The sequence below is a fragment of the Prionailurus viverrinus genome, chromosome D4 (genome assembly GCF_022837055.1).
Source record: "Prionailurus viverrinus isolate Anna chromosome D4, UM_Priviv_1.0, whole genome shotgun sequence".
NCBI classification, from domain to species: domain Eukaryota; kingdom Metazoa; phylum Chordata; class Mammalia; order Carnivora; family Felidae; genus Prionailurus; species Prionailurus viverrinus.
Genome location: NC_062573.1, coordinates 92,002,681 through 92,017,777, shown reverse-complemented (window position 1 = coordinate 92,017,777; position 15,097 = coordinate 92,002,681). Strand labels below are relative to the sequence as shown.

General features: G+C 65.8%; 1 protein-coding gene across 4 annotated transcripts in view; it reads left to right on the top strand.

Moving 5' to 3' along the window:
• Positions 1 to 15,097, top strand: part of BRD3 (bromodomain containing 3) — a 63,729-nt gene that overhangs the window by 36,377 nt on the left and 12,255 nt on the right. For 2 of the 4 annotated variants that reach the window (XM_047829404.1, XM_047829402.1), the window contains exons 2-6: positions 7,758 to 8,082; positions 8,820 to 8,957; positions 9,607 to 9,754; positions 10,568 to 10,782; positions 12,666 to 13,037. In XM_047829404.1, the coding sequence (XP_047685360.1) occupies positions 7,870 to 8,082; positions 8,820 to 8,957; positions 9,607 to 9,754; positions 10,568 to 10,782; positions 12,666 to 13,037 (1,086 nt within the window). In that variant the 5' untranslated portion in view covers positions 7,758 to 7,869. Of the gene's footprint in view, positions 1 to 7,136; positions 7,407 to 7,757; positions 8,083 to 8,819; positions 8,958 to 9,606; positions 9,755 to 10,567; positions 10,783 to 12,665; positions 13,038 to 15,097 lie in introns of those variants that run through there. The other 2 variants (XM_047829403.1, XM_047829405.1) reach the window with 2 other exon arrangements.

Genomic DNA, 15,097 nt, shown 5'->3' with positions numbered 1-15,097 from the left:
TCTGCTCCCCTCCCCTGGGGTCCCCTCCCCTGGCCCCACAGGAAGAGGCAGTTGGCTCTGTCTGTCATGGGAGCCGACCCTGGCCTCACGGATCCCGTTTCCTGAGACCTGGATGGCCAGCCCCAGGGCGGCCGCCTGTCAGCGTGTGCCTCCTGGGGGCACAGGTTGTCCGGCTCTGGGGTGGCACTCTGCTCCCGTCTGCTGGGCGGGGAATCTGCCTCCTCCTGGCCGGGTGACCTCGTGCCCCTTCAGCCCCGAGCCTCCGTCCCCCCTGGAAGACGGAGCTCACACGGCCTCCCACGGGTGCCGTGCCAGGTGGACTGCGAGGACACTGGGACTGGAGTGTGGCCGTGGGGGCCCCCAGGGGCACAGAGAGAGAGAGCCCTCCCGCACCTCCCTCAGGAGGCCGAGTGTTTGAAGGCCGTCCTTGTTGCTGGTGGGAACTGTGGATCTGAGCAGGACAAGGCAGCATAGGCAGTCTCCGGCCCTGCCCCGTGTCCCCTTCTCTGGCTGAGACTGCGGACAGACCCCTACCAGTGACCTCCCCCTTCAAAGACAGCGTCCTCGGTGCCTCCTCTCCTCCCAGGACGTGCCACGGTCTCCGCTCAGATGCTCCCCATGCCAGGGTCCCGCCGAGGACCTCCACCGACCCCTCCCCTATGGTCCCTCGACCCTCCCTTTGAAAGCTGGGGCTCCTGCCCCCCGCCCCCCCAGCCCCAAATAAAGGCTCCTTGCTCTGGCCAGGCCAGCCTGGAAATGCCCCGTGTGGCCCCTGCCCCCTCCCGGTCTCATCCCCCCATGGCTGAAGGTGCTCCAGGGCCACCTGCAAGTGAGTGTCCGTGTGTCCCTCGTTTCTGTCCCCCGCCAGCCTCCGTCCCGCCTGCCCGGGAGCGTCCAACTCTGCCTGCCTCCGGCGCCACCTGTGGGCAGCCGCTGCCCCGTCTTGGGGGCGTTTTCCACGGACTGAGGATCCTGGACTGGACTGAGGATCCTACTCATTTGTCCGGGGACCCCGAATAAAGTCTTTCCTGATGTCCCCGTGGGCTGAGTGAGCCTCCGGTGGACTTCCGTGTTTTATCCGGGATCCTGGTTCCCCGTGGAGGAGGGAGGTGGGTCCCAGAGGCTGGGTCCGAGACCCTTGGGAAGCGGTGGGGGGGGGCCGGCCGGCTGGCTCCGGGCCAGCCCCCACCTCGCCGCCTGCAGCCCGGGGCCCGTCTCCCACACCCCCAAGGCCCGGCACAGAGCCCCTCACAGAGTGGAGCGTGTGTATCCCCTGAGGGTTGGTGGCCAGTCTGCCCCCTGCCCTCCCCTGCCACCTGCCCACTTTGGGGACTCCGGATCTCTGGCTTTCACTTGTGTTTGAGGGTTTTTGTGGTTTATCTGAGTTTCCGCTCTGGGCAGTTTCAGATCCTCCAGAGTTGAAGGCGGCCTGTCTCCACTTTGACCTTCACCCGCTTTGCACGTGCTGCCTTCCTGCCCTGGCGGGCATCCTCTGGGAAGTGGGGCAGGTCCCCTGTGCCTCCGTCCTCCCCCTCCGAGGAACCGGGTTCCCTCCCTGCCTGGCGGTGCTGAGCGCAGAGTGGGCACTTGGCGGAGGCTTCCTGGCTGTGCCTGGAAAGAGTGCCACTTGCCTGCCGTCTGCAGGGCCGTGTCGGAGAGGAGTCCCCGCTCGGTGAGCGGGAGGGCTGCCCGTGCAGACGGGGAGGGCCGTCTGTGCAATAAATAGCTTTCCGGGGTAGAGCGGCTGCCAGCGTGTGCGTGGGGAGCCGGAGGCTGCTGGTCTACGGGGAGGCTTAAACGTGAAATTAATCGCTCCCACGTCATGTGTGCTTACAAACCTTCAGGCCCACGTTCTAGAAGAACGGTTTCCAGCCAGCTGGCAGGCCCGCGGGCTCTGATGCCGGTGAATTGGAGCCATGCGTTTCGTTCCTGTTTAGCCCAGAAGACGAGACCCTTACCCTGTCCCCTGGGAGCGGCTGGGGCGGGGGCAGGGCAGACTTCGCAGCTTACAGATTCTACATGTCCCGTGTCTGAAGGTGCTGGGGTCTCTTTGGCACCCACACTTCCCGCGCTTTGGACCTGCATGGGGGTCCTCTTCCTAGCCAGGTGAGGGGGGGAGTGGGGAGCAAGGTCGTGTCCCCCAGATCTCACAGCTGCTGTGAGCGGGGTGGGGGGGGGTGCAGGGTCCTGAACACCCAAGGAAAAGGGGTTCACCCTGTTCTGGTGCTGTAGGAGCTTCCAGTGCAGTCCATAGCCCCCAGGGTGCCCAGCTGCTCCTGGTTTGTCCTGTCTCCAGACCCCCACTCATTTTCAGGCTCCACCCCCACTATCGGGAAGCAAGCTCTGGGCGTGTTTCCTTCATAAGACTCTGAGCACCTGTCTCTGGAAGATAGTAGCTCCAGAAAACTTAAAGCCGCAGTATCGCTGTCACCCCCAGCAAACTTAAAGCCGCAGTATCGCTGTCACCCCCAGAAAACTTAAAGCCGCAATACCTCTATTGCCCCCAAAGTCCTAACGCTGAATCCAAAAGATTACCAAAGAGTGTTGAAGGAAACGCCCCTCGATTCACTTTGCAGCAGGCATTTCTAGCAGCCTGGCTCAGGCGCCAGAGTCCGGGGCCACCACCCGGCAGCCCTCGCCCGCCCGTGACTGCCAAGAGCGTGCAATGGAGCAGCACAGGCCTGTCCCCTTCCGTGCGACCTGGGAGTCCCAGGTGGGTGTAGAAGTTGACCCCAGGGACGGGCAGCCTTCCGCGTCACGCGGATCCACCCAGCTACAACGGGGTTGGACCCTCTGGTGCCCCAGTCTGCCTTTGGTTTGTTTCCCCCTCGATTTGGGGGCCCCAGGGCGCCCCCACTGGAGACTCCCCCGAGGAGGTGCCGGAGGTCCCCAGCAGTAGATGCAGGAGCAAGCCAAGCCGGCAGTTTTCTCTGTCTTCTGTCCCCCCCCAGGGCAGCAGGGCGGGCTTCCGCCCCGCTGTTTCTCCCCGGCCTGGCGCGGCCGAGGGGCGGGGCTGGGGTGTCCGGTGTTCCCGCAGAGAGGGGCTGGCGCCCACCCGGAGGGGCAGGCCCAGGGGAGAGCAGTGGGTGCGGCAGGAGCCTCCCTGCTCCTCTGACACGTGGGATGCTTCTGTGTGCATGGCTGGCTGGGTGGCTCATGGTCATAACGTGTGGGGTTGGGAGGACGTTGAGGGGCCGGTCCCGGTCCGCCGGGACACGGAGGTGAGGTGCAAGGCTGTGTTTACCTTAGGCGGACATGTTTTCGACGTCTGTCCCGCGTGTGACCTCCGCATGTCCGCACAGCATCCTGTAATGGGCGTGCAGAGACTCGCGGCTGTCGTCCCCGGCCCTTGGCTGTGCTGAGTCCCCCTCCCCGGGTGACTTGGGAACCAGGGCACCTAATTTTCTTCCAGCCCAACATGCCAGAGTCAGCCAGGATGTCCCTGGTCTCCATATCCCCGTGGGTGGGAAGCCATGCCGCCTGTGTTTCTGTCCGTGGGGCTGGTTTGGGAGCGCTCGGTAGGGTGACAGCAATGCTGGAGGTCGGCCAGTGAGGAGAGCCGAGTTTTGAACCCTGGTGTGGAGACCCGGGCGGGTGCTCCTTGCCGCCCTCTGTGCGGCCCCCCTGGCCTGGTGCCCTTGATGTCGGTGTGGTGACAGCAGGACCGTCACCTTCTTCGGCTGCCTGGGTCCTGTCCCTCGAATGCCCAGCTCAGGAAATACGCCGAGGGCAGGGAGCCTCAGCCTTGTCATCTGTGAGCCTGCACAGTCACTGACCTCATAGGTCACACGCGCGTCTCGGCACCAGCAGAGGCGAGGGGCTCGTGGCCGCGGCCGACCGCTCCGCGTGCCTCCCGGTGTTTTCTCTGCCATCTGCCACTACCAGCCTCGCCCGGGGTTGTGGGGGGGCAGCCGTGAGGGCTGGGCCTGAGGGTGGTGGGTGCTGGCTGGTGGGGTCGGCCCTGCTCCTGGACACGTCCCAGGGAGAGGCTGCTCGGGGCACTGTGGGCTTCCGGGGACCGGTGGCCACCCTGGGAGCTGTTGTCGCGGGATTCCACGGCAGCCGACTTTCACAGCACGTTAAACCTCCCTGTCATCTTGCGCTTTGTCCGTTACAGATTTTTAGTTCGTGGCTGAATCCTGTGGGGGGTCGGCTAGTGGTCTGTGTAAGTTTTTTTTTTTTTTTTAATGTTTTATTTACTTTTGAGAGACAGAGACGTGAGTGTGAGTGGGGGAGGGTCAGAGAGAGGGAGACACAGGATCCGAAGCAGCTCCAGGCTCCGAGCTGTCGGCACAGAGCCCGACGTGGGGCTCACACTCAGGAACTGTGAGATCGTGACCTGAGCCGAAGTCGGACGCCTAACCGACTGAGCCACCGAGGCACCCCAAGTTTTAATTTCTTTCTGGAAGCATCATTTGCTTCCTGGTCTCAGAACGCAGCCCTGATCCCACCCAGGGAGGCTGATGGAGAGTGTGCCGGCTCCGTGTGCCTCCGGGCTGAGTGGTAGGAGCCATGCTCCCGTGCTCTGGGTCTTGTCCTGTGCTTTGCCCTGAGGGGTGGGCTGGGTCCGGGTAGCCTGGGTGTGGCCGGTGGGACCCCAGGGGCTGGCCACGCTGCTGGGTGCCACCCCGTACTTTGGGGTCAAGGTGGCCCTGGGGTTTCCCCTCCCGGGAGCTTGCTGGGCTGCTCAGCCCTTCCCCTGACCCCAGGTCCGCGGCCCCAGGCCTCGGAGGAGAAACGGGTGCTCCGAACGCTTGGCCGTGAACCGAGTGCAGGACTGGGGTTGGCTGGTGCTTGAGCGGTTTTTCGAAATAGAAATTCCTTTATGTTCTTCCTTTTGCAAAAGAAACGAGTTTTAAACACAACCTACCTGTTCAGAAACCCAAGCAGAGGGAGAGAGCCCCCGTCCTCGCGGGCTGGTGTGCAGGTCCTTGCCCATCATCCGCCTCCCGGTGGGGGTTCCCACGGTGGCCTGTGGCTCTCCTTCGTCCTCGTCAGCGTCTGTGAGGCCACCGCCTGGCCCGGAGAAGTGTCCGGGGGGAAAGGCAAGGCCAGGCTTTCAGTGTGGCCCTGCTCGTCCTGGACCCGCTGTCCACCTGTGCTTTGAGCAGAGGTGACCGACGCCCAGGCCTCGGCTCCATCTCGAGGGGTGACGGTGTGCGTGCTCCTGCGGGGCTGTGGCCACTCGACGCTGCCCGCCACGCCGGAGGGGATGACACCAGGTGCCTGTGCCGTTTTATGACCAGGACTAGGGGGCCTCTCCCTGAGTCCCCCTCCCTCCACGGGCCGCCTCCCAGGCATCAGGTATTGGAGGTGTGTGGCCCAAGTTCTCTGGCTGTCCCCTTGCCGGTCCAGCCTCCTCTGGAGAGGTGGGTCCTGGCACCTGGGCTGGGAGGGCTTGGGGGGAGTCCCCAGCCTCTTCTGCTCTGGCTGCCTTTCCTTCCTCCCCGTTGAGCTGGTGCCTGGGCTGCCGGGGAAGGAGGACCGGCTCCCGGGAGGCGTGAGAGGCCGAGGGCTGGGTGCTGTCACCCTCAGGTATTTGCAGGGGTCTGGGGGGGGGGGGTGCCCCCTCCCGGGTTCAGTAGAGTGTTTGCAGGAAGGGGGAGGGCCCATCGCCGTGCACAGTCCCCACAGATCGTGGGGGGTCATGGGCTGGACGGTGCTGGGCCCCTCCTGCACGTCTCACCGGGCCCCTGAGTGGAGCTGGAGGCGGGCTTCACCTCGGGCCACCGTGGAAGGCCTCCTGTGGCCCGTAGTGACCGCTGACCTTCGGTGCAGGAGCTTCCGCGGCGCCGTCTGGGCCCCAGGTCGCGGCGGCTGCTGGTCTGCCCCTGGGCACTCCCCTGAAGGCAGGGTTGGGGACGCGTTCCAGTGTTTGTGGCCGGCGCTGGCTCCCTGCTCAGCCACAGGTTTGGAGCGGCAGTGGTCGGAGGAGGGAGGGAGGGAGGCCTTGGGGCATTTCTTCAGTCCTGGTGGCCTCCTGAGCGTGTCCCTGCAGTGAGCAGTGCCCGTCTGTCCTCCTGCTTGGGGCGGGGGTGGTTGGCCCGTGTCCCCCCAGACCCCCAGATCGTGCTTTAGCCCCTGACTGCATCCTGCTTGTTCCCCGGCTTCCTGGGCAGAGTGGCGGCGGCAGCAACAGCGGCCCCGGGCGGCCTGGGCCCACCCCCCTGCCAGATGCGATGCGCGGGGAGGGCTGGCGGCAGGGGGTTCACAGGGATCCCAGCAGGTGGCAGTGGTGCTCAGGCCAAGCGTGGGCTGACCTGCCAGGAGTGGGGGTGGGGCCGCGGGGTGTGAGCACGACCCAGGTTTGCGCCCGCCTCCGACACCTTTCTGGTGGTCAAGACCCATCCTCATAGCCATTAGCACGAGCTGGCACGGCCACCCTCCCCGCTGAGCCGCTGGCGGGGGCCGAGGACACCATGCCGACCGTGCTGCTGCCCGGGCTTGGCGACCCGGAGGAGCGGGAGAGGCGCCAGCTCACCGCGGAAGTGTGTGGAAGGGGGGGTGGGGCTGTGGGCTCCCCAGGGTGCTGGGCGCGGCGCCTTGTGGTGGTGGTTCCAGGGTGTCCCTCGAATGCACCACCGGTCTGCTTGGTGCGTCAGAGATGCCCCTGCTGTCTGTCTGAACCCCCTTCGCGCCGCTCGCGGTGGTTTGTAGCAGGTGCCCGTTACTTTGGCGTGAACACGCCCACGTGGCAGGTGGCCAGCTACCCGCAGGGTGCTAACCAGCTCACAGAACTCCCCAGGTCTGAACCAGCCGCTTTTGCAAGTTGTGGGCAGGGTGGCTGATCGCGGTCACCGTCCCCCGGTGCCCCCCGGCCCCTCATGCAGAGGGGACTGCCCCCCGGCCCCGACCCGTCTGGATATTGTGACGGGGACTGGTACACACAGAAACCTGGAGTGTAGCAGGGCTCAGAAATGTGGCCTGGTGCTGTCATTCCACAGGCGGTCAACAGTCCACTCGCAAAGTAAACAGCCCACTCGCGAGTAAAAGCGGGCCGCCGGCTGGCCCCCCGGGATATGTTGGGGCTCCGATGTCGGGGCCGGCCTGTGTGTTCTGGGGTGTAGTTAATCATCTTGGATTCCAGCCGTGAGCCTGGAGGGCATCCCTGAAAGTTGGCGGGGGGTGGGGGGAGGGAGGTCCACAGCAGCCCCTCATTTACTGAGAGAGGAGGGTGGGGGGTGCCCTCCCCTGCCCTCCCGATTGGCCCGGGGCCGGGCGTGTCATACCCCCGCCCGCCATCCATCACAAACCAGCACCCGTTCTCGTGGTTACATCAGAACCTCGCTGCCCCGGGGGCCCAGCTCCACACGCCGCGCATGGTTCCGCACACGTCCTGCCTGCCCGGCTCGGCTCTGCGGGGTCGATGCTGTAGCCGACTCTACGTGTGAATCATTCCCCCAAAGGTGCCACGGCCAAGAACAGTCAGAGTCCGCCCCCAGTAGGCAGGCAGTTGGTGGGCAGCGAGCCAGGAGTGGCCGCGTCCGGGGCCACCGCCTCCCGCCGCTGCCGTGTGCCCGGACGGCCGCCTTCCCGCCCTTGCGTGGCCAGGTGGCCCGTGTTCTGTTACCGCCCTGCCCCAGCCTGAGAGCCGTAGTTAGAGTGGTTGGGTGACAGGGGAGGGCTGGTTTGACCAGGGCGACTGTCGTGAGCAAGATGAATTGGCCTCACTGCGACCACGCGGGAGTCCGTGGGGCTGGGAGAGGCGGTGGGGCCTGGGTGACCGGCCCGTCTCTGCTGTACCTCCTCCCCCGTAGGTGCTGCCCAGCTGGGCCCAGAAATGGGACGTCAGGCCTCCGAAAGGAGCACAGTGGAAGCCAGGGCGTCCCCGAGCCGCTGCTGTGACGGCCAGTGAGCGAGCAGCGGAGGATGTCCACCACCGCGACGGTCGCCCCCACGGGGATCCCGGCGGCCCCAGGCCCTGTGAACCCGCCCCCGCCGGAGGTCTCCAACCCCACCAAGCCGGGCCGCAAGACCAACCAGCTACAGTACATGCAGAACGTGGTGGTGAAGACGCTCTGGAAGCACCAGTTCGCCTGGCCCTTCTACCAGCCCGTGGACGCCATCAAGCTCAACCTGCCTGTGAGTACCCGCTCACCCCTGCCCCCCTGCGGCCCCGTTCCTGGATGGACCGCCCCTCGGGCCGAGGCAGCGGTGGTGCCGGTAAGCCAGGCACAGCCCGTGGCCCTTGGTGACCAAGGAGCGGCGGTGGGAGTGGGAGGGCCGTGTCCCCGAGTGTAGGGAGCAGGGCACCGAGTGTAGAGACCTGAGCCCTACGGGCTGGAGAGGGCGGGAGCGGGAGCCAGGACTCACCCGTCTCCCTCCTGTCCCGTGTACCCTCCCGGAGAGCGCTGCACCCGCCCCTTGGGGTCACGTTCCCGGCGCGGGCCATCCATCCGATGGGTTTCTCATCTGGACCCAAGTAGAGAAAAACTGAGCGTTTGAAGGCGAAGCCCAGGGCCAGGAGTTGGTGGCCTGGGTTCTGGGCCCGGCTCGGCACCGGCCTCCGGAGGACCCTTGGTTTGGAATCCGGGAGGGGGCTTGGCTCCGTCTCTAGAATGCCAGTCAGCTCTGGGGCCTGCTCCGGCTGCACAGTCGCGTGTGTCTCTAAGAACCTCCCATGCAGGCAGAAGCCGTCGGGCGAGAGGCGTGGAGGGGCTTGCGGCTGGCCGGGCGCTCGCCCCACATCCTGCCTTTGACCCGGGCCTGGCGCCTGACTCACCTGAAGAGACTGCGCGGCGTGCAGTCACTGTCCTCGGGAACAGCGGAAATGACCACGCGGTGGGTGCTGATGACGCCTCTGAAAATCTCTTTCCTAGGATTATCATAAGATAATAAAGAACCCGATGGACATGGGGACTATCAAGAAGAGACTAGAAAACAGTTATTATTGGAGCGCGAGCGAGTGTATGCAGGACTTCAACACCATGTTCACAAACTGTTACATTTATAACAAGGTAAGGACACATGTGGCCGCGGGAGGGCCCTCGGGGCCGGGCACGTCACCCCCTGGCCCTCCGCCCTTCTGGCCACCGTCCCCACTCAGGGTCCCACACGCTGCCCGCACTGCCCCCCCCCCCCCCTCCACCCTGGGGGAGGGGAGGTAAAGGTGGGAACGGCCTTTTCAGAAGGAGTTTAGGGAACCAAATGCTTCAAACCGTCCGCGCCCTCGGACCTAGACACCCCTCCCGTAGAGATGCGGGCTCGCGTGTGTGCAGCCGCCCGAGACGGCGAGGACCCTGCACGATGAGGGAGCGTGTCCACGCAGTGGTTTCCAGCAGGAAGAGTAGATTAGGGAAGGTCCACGGGACCCTACATCCGTGGGGGGTTCGCTGTTTTCGATAACGACGTGATAAAGCAGAGACGAGTGGAGTGGGAGCGGGTAGAAAGCTGTGTTTCCTCCACGTGATGGGCTGAAGGGTGGTTGTTAACCCTTCCCGTGTCCACAGCGGGATGCGCCCCTTTGGCCTCCTCCCGCCTCCCGCCCTAGCAAATCTCTTAACAGATTCCCAAGTCAGTGTTTTCTTGAGCTACAACGAGCGATGTCTTTGGCGAACACGTGGTTCCTTTCCCGACTAGTGACCTTGGCTCCCCCTGTGTCTTCAGCCCACAGATGACATAGTGCTAATGGCCCAAGCCTTAGAGAAAATTTTTCTGCAGAAAGTGGCCCAGATGCCCCAGGAGGAAGTTGAATTATTACCCCCTGCTCCGAAGGGCAAAGGCCGGAAGCCGGCTGGCGGAACCCAGAGTGCAGGTAAAGGGGCGGACGGGCACGGTCCCTTTATCCTGACACCCCCCGGGGACTGACAGCAGCATTTCTGGTGTGGGTCCCTCGGCCCCTCTGAGCTCAGTTTCCCTGTCTGTCGAGTCGGGGCCGTCTGAGGTCCCGCCGGCCCTTGGTGGCCTGTTACTGTCTGCCTTCGAGCCTGCTGTTGTGGGGAGACTGTGGTCTTGCCATGTCCCCATCCTCTGAGACCACCTCTTCCAGCAGTCTGGACAGGAGGTCCTTGTGTCCCCCCAGGACTTTGCCTCTCTGGCATGTGTTGTGTTCTCTGTGACAGGAGAGGGGCTGTGTGCCCTGTCGAGAGGGCAGTGGGGATTAGCACTGGGAGCCTTGGGGGTCTTACCTGGCCGGAACCTGGAACCGAGGTGCGCCCTGATGGAGAGGCTGACGGGGGAGGCCGCAGTGGGTCCCCCACACCGCCGGCCATCACACTTCGCAGATGGGACCGTGGGTGGTTAAGGAGCTCCGCCTGGGTCTCTCAGCTGGTTAGAGGTGGAGTCTGAGTGAACCTCCAGTTTCGCAGTCCCACGCCCGGCCCTTCCTCCCAGGCTGCCCCTTGTCCAGCTTCCTTGTTGAGATTTTAGTCTCTGGCCAGAGGGAGAGCCTGGGGAGGTGTGTTCCGTGGAGGCAGCCAAGGTTCAGGGCCGGGGCCTCAGGGGGAGGGGCTCCCTGGCGCCAGAGTGCTCTGGCTGGAGGGGATGGTCCAGGAAGCTTCTAGAAGCTTCTAGAAGCTGGCTGGCAGGTAGAGCCTGGTGTGTTCAACGTGCTTTCCTTGCCTTCAAGGTACGCAGCAAGTGGCGGCCGTGTCCTCTGTCACCCCAGCAGCCCCCTTTCAGAGCGTCCCCCCCACCGTCTCCCAGACGCCCGTCATTGCCGCCACCCCTGTGCCAACCATTACTGCAAACATCACGTCGGTCCCCGTCCCCCCGGCCGCCGCCCCACCTCCTCCCTCGACGCCCATCATCCCCGTGGTCCCTCCCACACCGCCTGTCGTCAAGGTGAGCGTCCCTGGGGACGAGGTCAGCCGGCTGTCTGATGGCCAGGCCGGGGTTCCTGGATTCAGGCAGGTGTGGGGCGGGCCGGGGGGGCGCACGGCCACCTGTCCCTGGGCACCGACTGCTTGTCGGGTGTTGGGTACGCGTGACTTTGGTTCTCTCCGTGCTCCTGACGCAGACGGGGAGACCGAGGCTCGGGTGGCTTTAGGTCACACAGCTGGTGAGGGCAGGCTGTGCTGAACCCCCACTTCTCTGGCCCTGAAGGCTCGGTCTTCGCCGTGCGAGGGTCCTGTGGGAAGGTGCGGGGAGCAGCGTGGAGGGGCCCGCAGCTCCCCCGCTCACGCTTGCATTTGGCGCAGCGGCCCGGGTGCGTCACGGGGGGCCTCGCACCCGCCCCTGCTGGCGTGAGCTCCGGCGCCATCCGTCCCCCCGGTGTGGCTGGCACTTCCGTGGCGGGGGCCGTCCTGGCCGGGTCTGGGCTCAGAGCCGGCGCTCCACGTGAGGTCTGGGGCAGGCCGCGTGCCGGACGCTGACGTGTGTCTTCCGTTTGCCCCTCACAGCGGCCCTCTGGGGCAGACAGTATTTCCCCCCATCTTACAGATGAGGAAGCAGGCGCTCAGAGGGGTTAAGTGGCTCCCCCAAGGTAAAACGCCCCCTCCGTTGCTCTCCCTCCCCTGTGGTCTTCACCGCCTGCTCTTTCCCGGGCGGCGCCTGGCCAGGCTGCCGAGCACAGTGCCCGGCTGTTTTTGGAGCGTGTCCTGTTGGCCATGGCCAGATGAGCTCTCCGCCGGGCCTCTGTGGCACGCGCTTGGCGTCCTGTGGGTGCCCATGAGTGTCTGTGGACCGCCAGCTCGTGCCCCTGCCAGCCGGGGGGCAGTGGCTTGGCCGGGGCGGAGACCGTGGCGGCGCCCCAGGGAGCAGATCCCCGTGAGGCCGTCAGCCCGGGCGCTGCGGCTCCGAGGGGCGCCTCTGCCTGTGTGGGAGGCGGGGAGCTGGCCGAGCCGGTCTCGGGGACGCACTGAGCCCTGGCCGTAGCACACACCTTGATGCCTGTGGGCCCCCCGGCCCGGTGCCTGAAGAGACGCGCACGCCCCAGGACTCCCGGGCTTTAACAGGTTCTCCCTCACCGGGCACAGCCCGTGTGAGTGCCCTGCACACGCCTGCAAAAGGCTCTGTTGGTCGTTTTAACAATCCCTCTCCTCGGGGAAAAGAGCTCTCTGTGGCTCCCGCTGCCTTTGGGGTGAAAGTCCCGACTTGCCCAATCAGCCCCTGGGAGTCCTTGGTCCGAGACCCGCGGCTGCAACCCTGCCCTCCCCGCTCTTCCTGCCTCCGGGCCTCGGCCTGCTCCACCGTGGCTGCCCCTGGAGCCCCAGCTTTGAGGCCCTGATCTGGGGCTTTCCCACTGGCCTTTAAGAGCCGGGAATCCCGTTCATCTCTGCTGTCCCTTAGCCCGAGTCCCGCTTGGGGACGATCCCGGTCCTGGGGTCATCCTGGCCATGCTGGCCTCTGGAGCCAGCACGGCCCCCGAGGTCAGACAGATGCAGCTGAGTCGCACGTGGCACCTCACGCTGCTGGGGCGTGACCGGAGCCTCGGAGGCCTGGGGGCAAACGGACAGGGCCCGCAGAGGGGCGGCTCGGGGGACGGTTTCTGAGTCCAGCCTCACCACTACCAGCTGTGTGACCTTGGGCCTGAAACGCGGCCCCTCTGAGCCTCGGCGTCCCGTGTGCCGCGGGGGTGGGGGGCAGCAGGAGGACGGGTGTGGCTGTGCATGCGCGTGCGCGCGGTCGCTTTGCTCGGTGCCTGGCCGATAGCGCCCTGGGAGCGCGGCTGCCGCCACCCGCGTCCTCGTGCCCGGGGCTCACCGGCCGCGTCGTCGCTGTCGCAGAAAAAGGGTGTGAAGCGGAAAGCAGACACCACGACGCCCACGACGTCGGCCATCACCGCGAGCCGGAGCGAGTCGCCCCCGCCGCTGTCGGACCCCAAGCAGGCCAAGGTGGTGGCGCGGCGAGAGAGCGGGGGCCGCCCCATCAAGCCGCCCAAGAAGGACCTGGAGGACGGCGAGGTGCCGCAGCACGCGGGCAAGAGGGGCAAGCTGTCGGAGCACTTGCGGCACTGTGACAGCATCCTCAAGGAGATGCTGTCCAAGAAGCACGCGGCCTACGCCTGGCCCTTCTACAAGCCGGTGGACGCCGAGGCCCTGGAGCTGCACGACTACCACGACATCATCAAGCACCCGATGGACCTCAGCACCGTCAAGGTACGCGGACGCGGGGCCCGCTCGGGGCGGGGCTGGCGCGTTGACGGCTGGCCGCAGGCGTCCGCGGGCCCGGGGGCGGGGCGGGGGGAGGCGCGTTCTGCCTGCTGAGCCTGCGGCTTCGGGGTCCTCGTCCCGCTTGCACCCGGGTCTGCGCTCTCCTTCCCGCGTCCCGTGCGGGCGCGTCTGCGGTTTCCGTGACCTCAGCAAGGGGGCCCTTTCGGGCGACCCACGCCCTCACTGGCCAGACCGGGGCCTCGGAGTGGGGCAGGTGGCAGAGCTGAGACCGAGAGCCCGGGCCCCCCCCCCGCCCTCCCCCGGTTCCCGTGTCAGGGGCTCCGTCCGGGGCTTTCTCGGGTGTTGCACCAGGCCAGGCCGGTGTTACAAGCAGAGACCGGGGAGAGAAAGTGCCCGGGGGGCGGCTGCAGCCGAAGGGCAGCAGACCCAGGGCTGGGACGAGCTCCCAGGGGTCTTCCCTGAGCACACACAGGTGGGGTTCCTGACCCCCTGTCCCGATCGGGCTTGGGCCCCAGCACACCTGCCCCCCTCCCCCCGTCTCCGCCCTCAGAGAGCGCTCCGAGCCGGCCCGGTGTTGGTTCCCGAGGTTCCGAGGAACGCCCCTGGCAGTGGGGGACTGTAGGCCACCTCCTCTGCAAGCTGCCCGTGTGGCCCCAAGAGCCACCCCACAAAGGGGAGTGGTGGCGCCTCTGCATGGATAGGGTCTGGCCCTGGAACGGCTAGTCTCCGTCATTCTGCCTCGTTTCCCAGTGTTGCCAGACGCGGGCAGAGTCTCCTTACTGGAGCCTCCTCCCCCGGGCACGTGTGGGTTTCAGGCAGGACAGACCTGGCTGTCCGCCCCCCCCCCCCCCCAACCTTGGTGGTGGCGCTTGGTGAAGCATTCGAGTGACCAAGCCTCTTCCTCAGATACCTTAGGTCCTGCCCCCACTGGGAGCCTGGTACCCTTGGCTTTGGACAGTTCGTGACCAGCATGAGTCAGTACAAATGCAGGACGAACGCAAAGGTGCCAGCAAGGCAGAGGCCGGTGGAGAGCAGATCCCAGCTCTGTGGCTGCCTCCCTTCCCGGGGAAGATTGCTAGCCGTGCTTCAGATTCGTGCTTGGCCGAGGCCGGCTCTTGTCTAGCCAGTCTTGACTGTGGGGCGGCGGGAACACGCGCTCCCAGATGCAGTTCTTGGAGGCCGAGCGCTCGCCTCGTGGAGGCTCTCTCCCTCCGTAGGGTCTGTGGGGTCCTGGCTCCAGGCTGACAGCAGGTGGCTGGCCCCCTCAGTCCCAGACAGGGCTGTCTGCCCGTCTCGTTCTCCCCATGCAGTGACCTGGCTGGGACTTGGGTTGGGGGGTACTGGGGCTGGGCCTTTCGTCTGCACGCGCCCCTGCTGTTTAGAGACCAGGAAGCTGAGGCTGGACGGGTGGGTGAGTTGTGGGCGGAGCCAGGCCCGGAATCCAGGTCTTTGACTCTTGAAGCCTCGAGCTCGGCCGGCAGAGCTCACGTCACCCAGATGAGGGCGTCGTTGGCAACAGTGACATTCGTGCTCTTCTTAATCCCCAGAGCCTTGGGGGGCACGTGAGGCCGGACGCGAGCAGCCACACGTCCAGGCCACACAGCCAGGGAGAGGCTGAGTGGGACGCGGTGAGGCTGTGGGGAGGGGGCCGCATCCTGCGGGGACCTGGGCGGTTTGCTCTGGCGCTCCCCTTGAGAAACACCCATCATCCGGGAGCCCCCGAGGAGCCCCAGCCAGCCGCCGACTCTCCTTGGGCCCCCAGTGCACTTAGGTTTAGCCTGTCTGTGCCTCAGCCCCGCCCAGGCGGCCAGCGGTCAAGTTAGCACCAGAGCCTGAAAATCGTACAGAAGTCAAGAGGGTCTCGGGTGCCCGTTTGTGCCTGGTAGCCGGGACTCCCGCGGTAGGGAGGCTGTGCCGAGCGCTGGAGCCATGCAGCCTGGGTGCTGTCTGCAGCTCTGCAGCTGGTGGGAGAGGGGGCATGTATCCAGGGCGCTAGAGAGGCCGAGGGTCCTGGAGTCGGGCTGCACTCAACCCACCAGAGTCCG